Here is a 14133-nt window from a genome sequence, read left to right as displayed (position 1 = left end):
TAATGGCGGTGAGAAAAGCAGAAACGAAATAAAAAACGAAGAATAGAAACGGGTAAGTAGGTAATGGAGAGAGGTCAGGTCATGGCATGTGCGTGTGCGTGTGCACTGAGTTGAAGCATGTCTTGCATGTGCCTGCCGCGACATAAGCCCGCGACCCGCCTGTTACATCACTCATTCCAGCCCCCTGTCGCTTCCCAACACGCGGGGCACCCATGAGCCCATCTGCATCCTTGATCATCTCCGAATAGCACCGCCATTGCACCCTCAAACCACCGCCATGGCGATCTATACGCTGGCTGACCTATATGTGCCCCCACGGCGATCGTCCTCGATCCCTCGTCAGTACCACCGCATGGCCGCCGCAGCGCGACATGACCACCGCTTCTCTCTCGCCGATGCAGCGGACCTGAAGCCCAAACTCCAGGCCCTGGACAAGTCCCTAGCTGGCACATGCACCGGCCACAGCAGGGAGCTGGATTTTACCAGCATCGATGATGCAGTTAACATGCAGCCTCCTCATGTTGCCGTCTACGTCGACGGCTCAGAGGAATTTTTTCTCATGGTGAAGACTATCTCGCGACCAGACCTCATCCCCAAAGTCTTGGCCGAAGCAATCAAGGCCATGTCCCAGGGCCGGCCATATGTAAATATACAACGCACCTCAGACTTCAAAAAGGGCGCAGATCCTACTTTCTCCGACTTCCGCCCTATGCTGCCAGACATTGATCGCCTATGCGGAACTGATCTTGCCGGCGTCGTCGCCAGGCTCGAAGCTCAAGGCAAGCTGAGGGTTCCGTCCAGAGAGCAATTACGTGCCAGTACTGACATGGCACAGTCGCGCCTTTTCCCTTTTTGCGACTTCCAGCTGAGCTTCGCCTGCAGGTGTACTCGTACGTTCTGCCTGAACACCCTCGCGGTATTCTCCCGCCCTGGTGTCGCAAAAGCAATGGCCGACGCCTTGCTCTCATGCGCGTCAACAAGCAACTGCACAGTGAAGTGCGGAAACATTACTATGAGAATGTGAATTTCTTGATTGCAACCGTTTTCCAACTGGAAAACACGTCCTTATACGAAGACAACACCATTTCTATCCGCCAGTTAATAGAGAGTATGGATTCTAACATCTTTCCTCTGATCAAGCAGCTTTCTGTACGCATAAATGGTTCCTCGGTTCAGGAAACTCTTCGTACAGGGTCTAGATCGCCTCCATTTGCCTTAAAGTACATATTTGATACATTTCCAGGCCTTCAGCAACTCACTATCACGTTCGGTACCGCGCCCCGTTCTAACATGTGGGTGGGACAAGATCAGGAGTCTATCCAAGGCAAGTACATGGATGAGATGAAGACGCGCTTCATCAAATACATCCCGCCATCGATCAAAGTGTCTTGGTGGCACGAAGATGCAGCAAGATTCTTCAACAGCGACATGGTCGAGAAGTCCTTATGGAGCGCCATACAAGAGCGAGCATCAACATACACAGACGACAGCGTTAACACTTCATCTTGAATAATTCCCACTACACTCTATACCATTATGCGTACACGAATCCAAGCAAACCCCCCTACCCCAACAACGCAGCTGCCTTATAAATCTGATACACCGCCAACCCACTTCCAACTGCCCAAAAGCTACTCCTCACAAAACTCGTTGCGTGATCCGCAATCTGCACATACGACACTACGTACGCTGTCCTAACCGCAAACCACGCCGCCACAAATGTCGTCAGGCCCGTTGCATCACCAGACACTACTTCCCGTCCCAATCCCACGGCCGTCGTGCGCTCAGCAACGATGCTTGCGAGCACTGCAGTGGCAAAGAGGGGTAGTTGCTCCATGTTGTTTGATTGAGCGTTCTCAGCGCGTTGATATTTTTGGAAGCTGTTTTATCCCATGTCAGCTTCTTTTCTCATGCTCATATGTAAAATGGTACAAAACATTTGGAGTTGAAGGGAAAATAACGACATACATTGCATCTGGCACCTTCCCTTTTACAGCATCTGGGGATAGAGAGGCCTTGGGGTTCGCATTGTTGACTTTGTAGCCGTTGGAGGAGAGCAGGCTGCCTGCGTAGCCGTGGGGTATGAGGGAGAAGACGTAGTAGGCCGGGATGGCGAGGAGGGGGTAGTTGAGGCTGTTGGAAGGCATTTTTTTAATGCAATTGGCTTGGTGATTATTTGGTAGTTGGTATAGTTGAGTCTCTCTTGTAAGGGAAAAGAGAAGAATTGTTGTGTTTGAATGTTGCAGGATCGTCATGGACTCGTTAATGCTAGGATGTGAGGATTGACGTAGTCATGAGCTAGCCTTGTCAATATGACGCCAACGTTTCTGAACTACTAGGATCACAATCCTTTCCTGCGCCGGGAAACACTAGATTCATTTGAGAACGCATGTATCGACTAATAGCAACATCTATTCCCATCATCAAGTCTATCAAATCATGCAACCCTTGCAACACCCATAATATCCTCTTCCAGATGCAACGCCTGGAACTGCGTAAGCACCTCTGGCAACTTGGGCCTATTTCCATCAACAGCAGTATCCGTCCTCTCCTTTGCCGCAACGCCAATCATGAATTTTTCATCAAAAGCCTGAATCTCCACACGCGTATCGTCCAACCTCTTACTCTCATCTTTCTTCATACCCTTTACACCCGCAGGTCCCTTGCCATCAGCCTTCATCGTGAACCAAACCTCTGCATCGCTGATGCGTTCGCCCCATGTTCCATGTGTGCTACAGCGCGCAGGAGTCCCAGCACGGGGCGCACGCACGTTCTTGAATTCCAGCCGGGGGATCCACTGTGCGAGGAGAGCTTCGCCGTCCAGCTTGATGTAAGCCTCCTTGTAGCACCAAAACGTGTAGAAGCGGCGTAGCTTTGCATCAATCAGCAGCTCTGAATCAAATACCCGCTTCTCTCCATTCGGGAGCGTGATGCTGAGTTGTTTGTGCCGCGCACAACATCGATCGTGGCGACCAATTATCTCTTGCGTGACTATTGTGCCGTCGAGAAGAGGAAAGGGATCAACGTTGTACTTGAGATCGAACAATTCCTCTTGGCTATAGATTTCGGCGTACATGTCTATCCAGCCGTCGAATCCCTCCTTGTCTATAACGCGGTATTCGTCTCTTTCGTTGACACAGACGATATCTACGCCTACTTCTGCATCTAGCTCGTCTGTCTTGCACCCAACCAAGGCCACTAGGCCTGCTTGGTGCGAGATGTTGAACTCAAGAGGTGCCGGGCCATGCTGTGGCGGAGGTAACAGCGCAATAGGCTTTCCATGCTTGGGATCCCGTTTGCGACCGAAGCGAATGTCTTTCCACGGGATCCCCAGCATCTTGTGGACGAACAGACGCTTGAGCAGTGCCGAGCCGAGGCTCATACGAGCATCAGCTATGTGGTACTTCCGCGTAATATTCTCGCGCTCCTCAAGGCTGACTAGTGAAAGTGCTTCTCGGGCCTAGGATAACAATTAATTCTGTGTCAGTGGAAGCCGGGGAGATGTAGACCAACAGCTTCGGAGTCCGTAATCTTGGTACCGGGCCATATTGACCGAGTATCCAGGAGCCAGCAAGTGAAACTGCTCCCTACTGTTCCGTTGTCGTCTTGGTCGGCCATTGCGCTTCAGGCGAAGCAATAATGGCAGTAACAAGACAGCTAGTCGAGCAAGCGATATAGTAGTCTGGATGGACGGGACGATTCCGAGCTGCGGACCCCACTTGGCGGGCTCTTCGGCTTATTTGAGTGTTTCGGCGCCCGACACAATGGCTTCGAGATTTAGTAATGCGTCATATTCGGAGTTTCTATATCATGATTGTTCCTTCACGGCATCAGCGGGGTTCCCGAGAGTCGAGGTCGATGATCCAGATAATGACGATCGGAGAAGCGATCCGGCTAGGGCTGAGATGAGATGGGTGACATACCTAGACTGCGGCTTTTAGTGGGGAACATTTGGGGTTTATCGATAAAGGTTTTGTCGCATTTCCCGTCACTTTCCGTCTGTGTGACTCCCATGTCATTCCATGCCGTAATCTCGTAGATATATTTTTCTTTCCTTTGTTTTCTCTGGTTACGGAGTTGATCGGTGTCTCAAAGATTCAACATGACGGTTACGAATAGCGAACAGAAAGTCACGGTTGGCGTGCTTGCCCTCCAAGGCGCTTTCAGCGAACACATTCAACTCTTGCGCTCCGCGGCTTCTAATATCGCCTCCGCACCACCATTCCAGTTCATCCAAGTGCGCACTCCGGAGCAACTCGAGCAATGCGATGGCCTCATCATTCCTGGTGGCGAGAGCACAACCATGTCCCTCGTAGCTGCACGAAGCAACCTCCTTGAGCCCCTGCGTGACTTCGTCAAGGTTCAGCGCAAACCGACGTGGGGTACATGCGCCGGTCTCATATTGCTTGCAGAGAGCGCCAACCGGACAAAGAAGGGCGGGCAAGAATTGATCGGAGGTCTGGATGTGAGAGTGAACAGGAATCATTTTGGAAGGCAACAAGAAAGTTTCCAAGCCAATCTCAACCTGCCGTTCCTGGACGCCACAAGCGACACTGGCAAGAGCGATCCGTATCGATGTGTCTTTATACGCGCGCCTGTAGTCGAAAAGGTGTTGCCCACATCCAAAGCGGTTGGCATTCAGAAGGGTGAGAGTGAGAGGGAGGATACCGTCGTTGCGCCGAGTAAGACACCAGTCGATGATCTGGCAAAGAGGGAACTGGATCGGGAAGTCGAGATCATGGCCACATTGTCCACGAATGCGAAGCCATTACAAGACAACCAGGAGCACAATCACACGGGTGCAGAGGACATAATCGCCGTTCGCCAGGGCAATGTCTTTGGATGTAGTTTCCACCCAGAGCTGACTGACGACTCGCGCATACATGTGTGGTGGTTGGGCGAAGTCCTCAAGGCGGTAGAAAGAAGAGAGCAGTTCGAACTGGCGGACCGGACAAAGTGAGCTACGCATCCTATGAAAGAGTACTCAAGACTTGTATTTGTAGACCACATTACTATAAATCGCCCGAGCGGCAGGCGTTTTGAAGACGGCGGTGAATTTCAAAAGGTATCTGATATTCGGTTCCCTTGCTCTCATACGCATGTCTAGGAATACAAAACTAATCACTGATGTCGAAGATGGATGCCAAATTCTTCCAGTGCCATGCGTCAAACTCCGTCAAAGTGGAATGTGCAAATTCATTCCTGGGATCGATGATCCTGCTCGTTGTCTCCGTTCTGAGGAATAGCGAATTGAACCGTATGTCTTTTGCGCTAGTATAGCATCTCAAGACTCTGAGCCGAGATCTACTTCTCATCATTTCTGCCGCGGTCGCTATTAGAAACCCTCCATGTCGAGCCCGCGTCTCCGGATGGTTCCCTGTTGCTGCTGACATGCTGCTGCGCGATCGTGGAATCCTCAACACTGCTCTACTGCGCCTCATGGTATTCGTCCACCGCCCTTCCGTAACCACCGCGTCCAGGGTCATACTCGGCTCGGTACTCATCGCGCACCTGTCCACCACTCTTTCCACGGCCATACTGCCGTCCCTCGGTAAAACCCTCGTCCAGATCTGTCCTGATAACGCGCTCATCCAACTTGGTACCACCAATATACTTCATGCAGTCGAGCGCATCCTGATGTGTGTAGTACTCAACAAAGCAGAATCCGCAGGGTGTCTTTTGGAAACGATCGAGGCCCATTACTAGTCGCTTGATCTCGCCGCATTTTGAGAAGAGCTCGTGGATCTGCTCTTCGGTGGTGTAGAAGGAGAGATTGCCTACGTAGAGCGTGGTTGCATCTTTGAGTTTGTCTTCAGGCGAGGGCGAGCGGGCGCGGTCGTCGTCGCGTGTGTTACGGTCGCGTCTGCGTTTCTAAGAATTATTAGTACATGCGATATGGGTTGGAGCGCAAGGCTTATGAGTACCTTTGCTGTCGCATATGAGCTTGGTTTGTCGAGGCGATCGATTGTGCTTCGAAGCGCAGGCATGATGACGATTTGTTACACACGTGAAGGAATGTGTTCTAGATGCGACCGTATTCAGGCCACTCAAGCGCTATTACAAAGTTTGGTGTTGGAGTGATTATCGAGATCCAAGGTTGAGAGCTAGCTTGCAGCTGCCCCAGACGCGTCGGCCTTGGCGCGCTCTCTCAAAGCTGGAACTTTTGTTTGCTCATAGATTCCCCAACCTCCAAACAATCAAATTCACACCACTATCACCGGTGGATATCCAAACTTTCCGGCCTTACCGGGATAGTCTTCGCGATGCCCAAAATACTTGGCTACACCCCAGACTGGCTCAGCCGCCCGAATCCAGGCTATCACCTGTTTGCGCCGAAACACACGGACGGTAACGGAGTCGTAGCGAGAAGGCCGGAGCCAGGATCGCAAAGGACGATTGCGACAAGAGGCTCGGAGATATTTGTTGCGGTTGGAAATGAGATACGTTGGGCGGACCTGGTCAACTTGAAAGAAGAAGCGCAGCCCGCATACCGAACCCTCAGAGTCTCGATACCACTACCTATTACGCGTCTTACCATCTCCCCCGAAGAGGATTATCTCGCAGTTTCGACATCGCATACCGTCCATGTGATCCATCTCCCCGACCCGTCATTGCTCGAAGGCGGTGAAGAGGGCCCTTTGAAGCCAAAGACTTTCCAGCTAGGACCGACCGTACACGTTCTCGAAGAGTCCCCAGTCGCGACAGTGCTATGGCACCCTTTAGGATATCATGGGCGTTGCTTGGTCACAATCACAAAAGCGGGTGTGGTGCGGCTTTGGGAGATCAATCACGCGGATAGGTCGACATTCAGCGAACCTGCGCTGTCAATTGATCTGCCTAAGCTGGCGAATGCGACAAGTGATCAGGATGATCTTAGCGCATCCAAGTTTGGAGCCTCCAAGGGCTTCTCCCCCGACTCTGTCGAGCTGGAAGTTGCGTCTGCGTGCTTTGGCGACTTCCCAGAGCAAGAGGGTGTCCACGGGTGGGCGCCAATGACGCTCTGGATCGCCACTGTATCTGGTGATGTGTATGCGCTCTGCCCGCTGCTACCGAGCAAGTGGCAATTGGTCGAGTCACCCGGCAGCTACACCTTTCTGGAGACCCTCACCTCATCAATCAATATCAATTACACTGAGACGTCCGAAGACGAAACAGTACCCAAAGACGAGCTGAAGACGGCGGAGAAGCAAGTTTCGTGGCTGTCAGATATTCTGTACGAGGAGCCTTTCATAGAAGAGCGACAACAAGGAGACACAGTCAAGGTCTTTGCCCGTCCGACAAGCGCTCCTGCAGTACCACTTCTCCAGGGACCGTTCACCATGACACCAGAGGTGGACGATTTCGAGCTCAGTGACATGATTGTCTTCTCGCTCAAGACTTTGTCGGAGAGCGAAGACGAAGAGACAGCAGCCGAGGGTTTGCCAACAGCTGTAGTATGCCTGCTCACTGACACGAGCATGGTTCATGTATGCTTGGATTTGCAGGGCATCGTTGGACGCTGGCTACCATCACCGGAAGATGAGATTGATGTGACAGAAAGACACGAGCATGAGTTGCTTATAGTGGAAACAATTGCTCTGGTTAAGGATGAGGTATCATCGTTCAACCAGAGCATCACGCCCGATGTACATACCGACTTTTCATTTTTCGTTTCGCACGCCAGCGGCGTCTTCTACATCTCATTGGAGCCTTGGATCCGAAAGGTCGAGGTCGAGTTATCCCAATCCCAAACACAGGGCTCGGCCTTCCGTCTCAAGCGAGTGCTAGAGTCAGCAAACACGTCCGTGGACCAGTGTCTGCAACGACGCATTACTGGTAATGTAGCAGACCAAGAAGTCACAGCAGCAGTCGTCATTGAGGATGGAAACGTCGGTTACCTTCTCCTTACTAGCGTCAATGGCGAGCCCCAAGCTGCCCTCCTTGATGCGCCAGAAGACGGACTGCCTACTCAGGAAGAGCTTGCCGAGTATATGGCAATTGCCGGACCTCACAAAGAAGTTCGTGAGGCATGGCAACCGCCAAAGGAGCTTTACGATTCATTCGACCTGTTCAAATCCATTCACATCCCCGCACGACACCGAGGAACTCTTCAGGATGAGATCAGGCTGTCTCCTGCGAATCTCTCGCTGCTTATGGATGTCCACCGAGCACTTTCGGCGCAGACTTCAAAGTTGCAGCACGCAGTCTCAGATCTGTTCAACAGGGCGACCCGATTGCAGGAAGAGTTCCGAGACCAGATTTACAGGACATCGGAAATTGCGGCAAACATTGAAGATGTGACGTACAACGGTCAAGCAAGCTCAGTCGACGGATCAAACTACGAAAGTCTCAAGATTGATGATCGAATGGAGAGAGTCAAGGAACGACAGGAGCAGATTAACGCACGCTACGAGGCGCTCCGACGAAAGATGGTCAACATTGGTTCTAGTCAGTTGAGCGAGAAGGAAAGCAGCTGGATTGAAGAGCTACAGACAATGGAAAGCGCTGTGGATCCTTCGAGCAAAACTCTGACTGATGACGTTGACGGCAGCGAGCGGCCGGCGTGGCAGCGTCTGGAAAGGATCAAGCAAGTGCACCAAGAGCAAGCACGACAGATTGAAGAGGCGACCAAGTCGGCGAAACGGGGTGAGATTGAGGGAGTAAGGAGTAATGGTGTAAAGATAGCGAGCTACTCGAGAAAGGCGGAAAACGAGCAGGTGCAGGAGCTGATACAACGGAACAATGTGTTAGTTGAAGCTGCTACGGATAGGCTGAGGAGGTTGGGGGTGAATGTGCCAGTGGAGGCTGGGAGTTAAGGCAGATGAAGTAACTGTGTATATGGAGCAGGGCTGGAACGGGCTTGTTGGAAACAGATTGGTTAGGTAGCCGTGGGATAGACGCAATATGGTCTTTTTGTCCAGACATGGTGTTTTGTAGCAATGAGTACGAAGTCACGTTGTTGTGGGGAAACACTTTATCATTTCGTATCTTGGATATCATAAGTAACGTTAGATAGAATAGCGAAAGAAAAAAAATTAAGTGCATACTATATTGTGGTGACTTACCACCAAGCTTCCTGTTTCTGCACTTTGGTTATCCTGACAGCACGGCGCTTACTAAATAAGTGTTAGCGCCTTTCAGCTGTGGGGTGTATGTATGGCTTAGAGAGTGGTGATCTCAAAATACCTACAAAGGCCAGGTTAGGTGCGGCTCAAAAGTTCTGTTAACTATGTTGCCAACCAACCACATTCAATTTTAGGCAGTAAGAATACATAAAATTCCTCTCATTGTGTAGCAAAGAGCTATACACTATATAGCAAAGAAGAATGAACAAGTTACTTGCCGCTTGAGAAATGATAAAAACTTTCTCACTGCTCAAAAAAAAAGTGAATAGCTGCCGAAAGTCGCTCGATCCCGTGTTTTGTCGTAGCAAACAAAAAGCTTTCCTTTATCGCTGAGCACCTGGAAGAACAATCTTACCCGCTCGGACCCTTCTCATAGACTCACGCTGCTGATGTCGAAGTACGTAATGGACAGCCTGAGGAATATCCGCAGGCTCTTTGCCTGCAGGTGGGCAGATATATTTCCGCACCAAGATTCTGTTCATTTCATGAACAAGCCTAAATGTTGACATGTTAGAGCCTGGTGTGCGAAGATGGTCCTCAAAAACCGTGCACATTGCTGGGCTCATGTGATTTGTGGTACCGACACCCCAACCGCAAGCTCCTATCAGTTCCTTCCGCGCTTCAAGGTGGTTCGCGTCGTCGGTAGAGTTGTTCTTACGATCCGCGTTATTGTCCCGTCCATCCGCTGAGTCGTTATCTTCATTGTGGATGTCTTCACTGTCACTGCCATCATCTTGATCATCCTCGTCCTCCGTAGATGTCACTGCAGCCAATCCGGCGTTACAGCAGTCAAGAATGACTAGCGTGTCACACTCTGCCATCATAATATCTCCGCTAATATCCGTCCAGCAGATTTGAGCGATGGGTTGGTATGGGTCGCTTTTGTGCCGTTAGCGTATGTCGTCAATTTGGTATTTAACTTCTTCTAATTAGGGACATACTTTCTGTCTCGGAGATAGCCATTGACGTCATTGGGAATCATATTGTTCTTGAATAGGTTAAGCATAGTGCTCCAAAGCTCGTGCGTACTCTCAGGGTAATTATGACTAGGATATTCGGGTTAATATACATGATAAAAATAAAGTTTTCAGGATTCAGATCCTACCTGTGGAGCGCAAATCTGTTCCTTTCGGCAAGTCCACCATGACCATGGTAATAAATTATGAGCAAAGTCTCGTTGTTTCCCTTCTTCAAAAACTTATCAAGTGCAACCTGAAGTTTTTCCAAGGACTCTGTCATCTGGATTTCATACACTGTAACTGTATAATCCAGAGATACAAATGCTGCCCAGACATCTCCGGTTTCCCTCCTTAAATCTAGATCAGTATATTTGAAAGTGAGCAGGAGAACTTCAACTGTCCGATATGGGTTCCGGGCTTGTTCTTGACCTGTTATCGAACCGGCGACAGAGCGTTCCCCGGAAGAAGAATCTGAACTGCCGACACCAATTTCCACGGAAGAATCATCTTGAGGGAGATAGTCTTCTGTATCTCTGATTTCCGACGTCTCCTGTTGGTTCGCTCTCTCCTCTGAATCTTCCATCTCAGCATTTTCGGTAAGGCTTCCGGTATTTGTTTCCTCGACTCTCCCTTGGGTTGTCTCAGATTTCCGTTCTGATGTGCTGGGTACAGATTGTGACATTTTCAAGTTGCTGATCCTCGCAAAAGACGAAAATGGAGTTTTAGAGAAGGATAGAATTGACAGTGAGAAGAGCAACGAAATTAGCAAGCGCATTCATATATCCATTGAAGGATAAGACAACATCAAGTTTTGATACAGGCCTACCTTATCTAAACTAATAAAGCAACCTGCTCTTATTGGCCTCGACTTGTGAACATGCAATGCTGCTGTTACGTGGCAGATGGTCATTAGGCTACAGCATTCCCAAAAGCGTCTTGATGCAGTGCTCAGCAGCTTGCTCACTAAATCTTGTGAGACGCAGAGTATGTGAGCTGTACTTGGAATTTCCACTGCTACCTAGAGGATGGTCGACCTGCTCCTGCTATAACCTTGCGTGGAGGGTAATAATATAATAATGGTTTATTTAGTTGCATGGGGTGTCTGGTAACCTAGGGACGGATGTTAGTTGTGCCTTGCATGAAGCCCGGTCACGTGAATGTCCTTTTTGCACCAGCTATACATCTACCCCACTACCAGCCCTATCACACTTGGCAGATCAATGTCGAACATGATGTCCAAGAAGATAATGGCGCCTGATTAATGGTTCTTGACATGGTGCAAGGGAGTAACGCTTGTCAGTACCGTGCTGCCAGGTGCTAGCAACGAATGGAGAAGAGGTTGCGGGTCCAGAACGATCAGCTCTGGCAGTCCCGGTGCCGTGGCGAGATTGGAGCGACCAAGGCCAAGGGGCGAAGAAACATTGGCCCAATCAAAAGAGGCAAAACACGATGCTTCGCCTGTCAGCCAGCCGTGGCCATGCAGCGTGGATGCAACGGTATGAGGATGGGAGCATGCGCATGCATCCAGACTGGAACCTTGGTATGCCGGTGTGTAGGTATATTGCGGCGTAGCTGTTGTATCATCAGCGCGGAGCTGACTGTGTCGGCATACACGTACATAGATTGATGCGCTCATCTTATCGCCACCGTTGCAGCGAGTGCTCGGCTCGAGTCGTCTTGGGCAGAGGCTGCGGCGGTTCCAAGCCATGAATCACGCCGCGGTCGCACTGTGACGGACGGACTGGCACGGGAGGCGACGTTCGTGTGGGCGATGGGAGGGTTCTTGACGGGCATTTGTGCAATGCAGAGGTGGAGCAGTTGGGCGCTTACAAGTGCCCTGGGCGGCCATGGCATAGCCTGCAAAGCCATCACACTAGCCCAGCCAATCAGCGCCGCCACCGCTATGTCTTTCACCCACGCTATCCACGTCTAACTTCCCTCCCGCCCGACCACAGCTGCAGCCGCGCAGCTTAGTGGTCGCCCGCCCTGGTCAAGCCAATATGCTGGCGCCATGCCTATTCGCTGCCTACTCAATGCTTCCAGTGCTGACCTGCACTGACTGCTCATGCTGCCCGCCTCGGTTTGCATCGCCTATTCGCTCCCCTCGCTCTTTTCGCCAGCCATGGTGGCTCCCACAAGACGGTCGCGGCCAAGGCCTGTATCTCTTAAGTCTTGAACGGCCCCCCGCCACCGCAGCCTGCCTGGCTGTGTCGACTACATACTATCGGACTGCGCCCCCCACCGCATAGCTAGACAAAACCATCTTTGCCTTGCGACTCCCTCCCTCCTCTCCACCATACCGCCGCCATGTTTCGTTTCACCGAGCTCGTCTTTGTCGCCGCTACCTGGTCCCTTGCCGCTGCGCATACTGTTATGGTCTACCCGCCATGGAGAGGAAACAACATCCACACAAACGGCACCCTGTCTCCCACGGACCCAACTATCCCAGATGGTTCGCTTGGAATAAACTACCACAACGACACCGGCACATACGGCTTTCCATATGGCATGCAGTGGATGTACCCTTGTATGTTACTTCGTCATCTTCCTTCTGTCCCAACCCATAGCTAACACCCTCAATAGGCGGAGGAATGCCAACCTCGCGTAACCGAACAAAGTGGCCCCTCAAGGGTGGTGCCGTTTCTGTCCAACCAGGATGGTTCCCTGGCCATGCCCTCGCTCAAATCTACATCAACATGGGATACGGCAACGAGCCTCTGAACTATTCCCATACCATGTTGCCCGTTTTCCAGATTACCGGTCCCACCAACCAGGAGTACGGAGGCCAGTTTTGCTTACCCCAAGTACCATTACCTGCCAACTACACGCCCAAAGTCGGAGACAATGCCACCATTCAGGTCATTGAGCTGGCGCAGCACGGCGCCGCCCTCTACAACGTAAGTTCTAATCCATCTTGCAATCTTTATACATGTTGTTCACAACCTCAACAGTGCGCCGACATTACATTTGCCGAACCAGGGGATGCGGAAATACCAGAGGTCAACGCAACAAACTGCAGAAACACAACCGAGCCAGACCAGAAAATTGGTTTCCAAGTTCTATACGCAACAACATCATCACGAGCGCCACACACCATTGTCGTAAACGGTTATGCATCGATACTCGTACCAGCAATGCTTGCAACCGCATCCTGGTTAACATGGGCCATTTAACAAGTCAACTTGCTGTTTTTTGTTTTTTTTTCTTTCGTATCACGGGCATGGCGTTGGGTGTAAAAGATATCCGGTTCTTTGTTGAAGCGACAGACTTCCAGTTGGAACGTACGCGATCAAGGGGTGGCTTTTCGGTTGAGCCATTGGGGGTGCTGAAGAACAGCTTGAACTGCCCTTTTTTTTTACCGCACATGAAAGCGCTGCGCTCGCTGTAGTAGCTTTGCTGATGAATGCTAATCACCAATTCTTACACAATCATTTCTATTTTTACCAGGTCTCCGTTGGGGACTTGATGATGGTGATGATGATGAATGCTTACTCGCATTGACTCTCCATTTCAACCAACAAAGGCCGCCATCTTACTTCTTCCCCCACAGCTTTCTCATCATCATCAAAACTAAAAGATGACATTTTTGGTTGTTTCTGCAACAACGAAGACGTCAACGGGAGGCCTGAGAGGCGTCGGGCTTGCGGGCTTGCCGGATGGCAGCGGGTGGCTTGCGTTGGAAGGGCCAAAGCAAAAAAGAAGAAGATCAGCAATGCACGGGGGAGGCACGGTTTTTTTCTCCACTTGCCGCTGGCGTTGGCCAACACCAATATCGAGTAATAATACACCTAGTGAAAACCCTATTATGATATTGTTTTCCAGTAAATCGGTAAAAGATTTACCATAACTAGTTAAAAGGATATTGCTGCAATAGTGTAGACTTGAGTTGTCGATAACGACACGCCGATGTTACACGGGGTTGGGATCTATACTTCTCTTGCCGGGTCCCACACTAAGGCCGGTGAGCTTTACGCTAGTGTTCCGTGAAAGTTGTCTGGCGATGCAGTGGAGTGGAGTGCTTGATAAGAAGGTAACAATAGGTTTGACAACTACTAATCTATATCGAATAG

The 14133-nt window shown here is 50.7% G+C and overlaps 8 protein-coding genes across 8 annotated transcripts; 4 read left to right on the top strand and 4 right to left on the bottom strand.

Annotated features, from left to right (window-relative positions):
- Positions 1-277: 277 nt before the first annotated feature.
- Positions 278-1509, top strand: COCCADRAFT_99830 (uncharacterized protein; the record flags this gene model as incomplete). The annotated part of the gene is made up of 2 exons (XM_007715487.1): positions 278-812; positions 866-1509. 2 exons carry the CDS (start codon positions 278-280, stop codon positions 1507-1509), a joined length of 1179 nt encoding a protein of 392 aa, XP_007713677.1.
- Positions 1510-1564: 55 nt separating this feature from the next.
- COCCADRAFT_37967 (uncharacterized protein) lies at positions 1565-2147 on the bottom strand (the record flags this gene model as incomplete). Its single annotated transcript, XM_007715486.1, has 2 exons — positions 1565-1880; positions 1969-2147. 2 exons carry the CDS (start codon positions 2145-2147, stop codon positions 1565-1567), a joined length of 495 nt encoding a protein of 164 aa, XP_007713676.1.
- Positions 2148-2437: 290 nt separating this feature from the next.
- Positions 2438-3618, bottom strand: COCCADRAFT_6182 (uncharacterized protein; the record flags this gene model as incomplete). The annotated part of the gene is made up of 2 exons (XM_007715474.1): positions 2438-3460; positions 3514-3618. The coding sequence occupies 2 exons, from the start codon at positions 3616-3618 to the stop codon at positions 2438-2440; spliced, it is 1128 nt and encodes a 375-aa protein (XP_007713664.1).
- A 484-nt stretch (positions 3619-4102) lies between these two features.
- COCCADRAFT_6181 (uncharacterized protein) lies at positions 4103-4960 on the top strand (the record flags this gene model as incomplete). Its single annotated transcript, XM_007715473.1, has 1 exon — positions 4103-4960. The coding sequence occupies one exon, from the start codon at positions 4103-4105 to the stop codon at positions 4958-4960; it is 858 nt and encodes a 285-aa protein (XP_007713663.1).
- Positions 4961-5427: 467 nt separating this feature from the next.
- Positions 5428-5987, bottom strand: COCCADRAFT_6180 (uncharacterized protein; the record flags this gene model as incomplete). Its single annotated transcript, XM_007715472.1, has 2 exons — positions 5428-5871; positions 5925-5987. 2 exons carry the CDS (start codon positions 5985-5987, stop codon positions 5428-5430), a joined length of 507 nt encoding a protein of 168 aa, XP_007713662.1.
- Positions 5988-6263: 276 nt separating this feature from the next.
- On the top strand, positions 6264-8795 carry COCCADRAFT_6179 (uncharacterized protein; the record flags this gene model as incomplete). The annotated part of the gene is made up of 1 exon (XM_007715471.1): positions 6264-8795. One exon carries the CDS (start codon positions 6264-6266, stop codon positions 8793-8795), a length of 2532 nt encoding a protein of 843 aa, XP_007713661.1.
- A 632-nt stretch (positions 8796-9427) lies between these two features.
- On the bottom strand, positions 9428-10745 carry COCCADRAFT_6178 (uncharacterized protein; the record flags this gene model as incomplete). Its single annotated transcript, XM_007715470.1, has 3 exons — positions 9428-9983; positions 10046-10150; positions 10210-10745. 3 exons carry the CDS (start codon positions 10743-10745, stop codon positions 9428-9430), a joined length of 1197 nt encoding a protein of 398 aa, XP_007713660.1.
- A 1625-nt stretch (positions 10746-12370) lies between these two features.
- Positions 12371-13236, top strand: COCCADRAFT_37962 (uncharacterized protein; the record flags this gene model as incomplete). Its single annotated transcript, XM_007715485.1, has 3 exons — positions 12371-12590; positions 12647-12960; positions 13015-13236. The coding sequence occupies 3 exons, from the start codon at positions 12371-12373 to the stop codon at positions 13234-13236; spliced, it is 756 nt and encodes a 251-aa protein (XP_007713675.1).
- Between the last annotated feature and the right edge of the window lie 897 nt (positions 13237-14133).

The sequence above is a fragment of the Bipolaris zeicola genome (genome assembly GCF_000523435.1).
Source record: "Bipolaris zeicola 26-R-13 unplaced genomic scaffold scaffold_107, whole genome shotgun sequence".
In the NCBI taxonomy this organism is placed as follows: domain Eukaryota; kingdom Fungi; phylum Ascomycota; class Dothideomycetes; order Pleosporales; family Pleosporaceae; genus Bipolaris; species Bipolaris zeicola.
The sequence above is the reverse complement of the archived record's forward strand: the minus strand, read 5'-3'. Positions and strand labels throughout refer to the sequence as shown.